At 45.6% G+C, this 2,500-nt stretch overlaps 1 protein-coding gene across 1 annotated transcript in view; it reads right to left on the bottom strand.

Moving 5' to 3' along the window:
• usp34 (ubiquitin specific peptidase 34) overlaps positions 1 to 2,500 on the bottom strand; it is a 71,457-nt gene that overhangs the window by 7,215 nt on the left and 61,742 nt on the right. The window contains exon 66 of the mRNA XM_061083532.1: positions 27 to 356. Coding sequence (XP_060939515.1) covers positions 27 to 356 — 330 coding nt within the window. The remainder of the gene's footprint in view (positions 1 to 26; positions 357 to 2,500) is intronic.

The following is a 2,500-nucleotide window of genomic DNA, read 5'->3' as shown; positions in this document are numbered from 1 at the left end:
GAATTTGCCACAAAACAGAAACCCACCCCGGGGTACTGGCTGGCGTGTGGCGTGAGGTTCTTGAACGCCCACTGGATGTTCTGGTGGGAGGCGAGCTGGCGGGTGAAGGCGGGCGACTGCTCGCAGCACATGCGCAGGATGCCGTAGTAGGCGGGCAGCATGCCGCGGTTGAAGAGCACCACCTCCTGGTCGTCGTGGTCGGCCAGGATGTAGTTGAAGGCGATGTTCTTCGTCACCACGGGGTTCTGCACCACCAGCCGGACGTTCTCCGGACAGTCCACGCACACGTTGTACCAGAAGGACAGCAGCGCCTGCTTGTTGTGGTTGGTGGCGATGGCCGGCTCCGACAGTTTGGGCTGAAGACAGAAGGAGGAACACGGTCAACACGACAGAAGCTTTACACCAGGAGAGAGCACGCGTCAGGACAGGAAGTAGTTTCACTGGACAGGAAGTAGTTTCACTGGACAGGAAGTAGTTTCACTGGACAGGAAGTAGTTTCACTGGAAAGGAAGTAGTTTCACTGGACAGGAAGTAGTTTCACTGGACAGGAAGTAGTTTCACTGGACAGGAAGTAGTTTCACTGGAAAGGAAGTAGTTTCACTGGACAGGAAGTAGTTTCACTGGACAGGAAGTAGTTTCACTGGACAGGAAGTAGTTTCACTGGAAAGGAAGTAGTTTCACTGGAAAGGAAGTAGTTTCACTGGACAGGAAGTAGTTTCACTGGACAGGAAGTAGTTTCACTGGAAAGGAAGTAGTTTCACTGGACAGGAAGTAGTTTCACTGGACAGGAAGTAGTTTCACTGGACAGGAAGTAGTTTCACTGGACAGGAAGTAGTTTCACTGGAAAGGAAGTAGTTTCACTGGACAGGAAGTAGTTTCACTGGACAGGAAGTAGTTTCACTGGACAGGAAGTAGTTTCACTGGAAAGGAAGTAGTTTCACTGGACAGGAAGTAGTTTCACTGGACAGGAAGTAGTTTCACTGGACAGGAAGTAGTTTCACTGGAAAGGAAGTAGTTTCACTGGAAAGGAAGTAGTTTCACTGGACAGGAAGTAGTTTCACTGGACAGGAAGTAGTTTCACTGGAAAGGAAGTAGTTTCACTGGACAGGAAGTAGTTTCACTGGACAGGAAGTAGTTTCACTGGACAGGAAGTAGTTTCACTGGACAGGAAGTAGTTTCACTGGACAGGAAGTAGTTTCACTGGACAGGAAGTAGTTTCACTGGAAAGGAAGTAGTTTCACTGAACAGGAAGTAGTTTCACTGGACAGGAAGTAGTTTCACTGGACAGGAAGTAGTTTCACTGGACAGGAAGTAGTTTCACTGGACAGGACAGGAAGTAGTTTCACTGGAAAGGAAGTAGTTTCACTGGACAGGAAGTAGTTTCACTGGACAGGAAGTAGTTTCACTGGACAGGAAGTAGTTTCACTGGACAGGAAGTAGTTTCACTGGAAAGGAAGTAGTTTCACTGGACAGGAAGTAGTTTCACTGGACAGGAAGTAGTTTCACTGGACAGGAAGTAGTTTCACTGGACAGGAAGTAGTTTCACTGGACAGGAAGTAGTTTCACTGGAAAGGAAGTAGTTTCACTGGACAGGAAGTAGTTTCACTGGACAGGAAGTAGTTTCACTGGACAGGAAGTAGTTTCACTGGACAGGAAGTAGTTTCACTGGACAGGAAGTAGTTTCACTGGAAAGGCCTTCGAAGGTCAACAGGGAAGAAACGGCTCAAAGGTGAGAAACATTTGAATTCCGATGTATCCCACCGCTGTCAGGAAGTGAGACGGGATTTAGTGCGTCTGGAAAAGATAGTGATGATGATCTGCTCCTTTTACTTAAAATAAATAAATAATAATACAAAATACCTGAGTAACCCCGATATCGACAAAGAAAGGAGAACGTGGGGAGTTTCACTGGTTCTACAGATTTCAACGTTCGACAGTTTGAACAAGAAGGAATTTCTTTGTAAAAGTTCTGAATTCTGTTTACAAACAAATCCAAACAGTGAGTGAGAGAAGGCCGTCCGTCTTAAAAGAGTAATGAATTAATAAATATTCTAAAATTATAGTTTCCTTAGCCAAAGGTCACATCTTCATCCCCCAAATATTCTCTTTGTAAAACTGATAAAACCTTCAACCAAATAAATAAACAGAGTATTAAAATGACAAATGAATCTGGGATCGTCTGTGGTGTGAAGATGAATCCGTCTCCGGGGGCAACAGCCAACGTGTTGAGGCTTCACGTGAAGACACGGGACGTTCGGGACAAGTCTCCGTCTCATGTTCTCCAGAGACACGTTCACAATCTGATGAGTTTCTCCACACAAAACACAAACACAACTTTCTGTGTATGAACGTAGATACAGTAAAAAGACGAGAGTCGATGAACTTCAGTCAATATGCTCCGCCTCTTTCTCTCTCTCCACACGGACAGTTTACCTGCGGGCGACCGAAGCTCGTTGTTTTACAGAAACTTATCATTGAGAAACATCTTTGATTCAAACAA

This window comes from Limanda limanda, chromosome 2 (genome assembly GCF_963576545.1).
Source record: "Limanda limanda chromosome 2, fLimLim1.1, whole genome shotgun sequence".
In the NCBI taxonomy this organism is placed as follows: domain Eukaryota; kingdom Metazoa; phylum Chordata; class Actinopteri; order Pleuronectiformes; family Pleuronectidae; genus Limanda; species Limanda limanda.
Note: the sequence above shows the minus strand (reverse complement) of the source record. Positions and strands in the feature narration are given on the sequence as shown.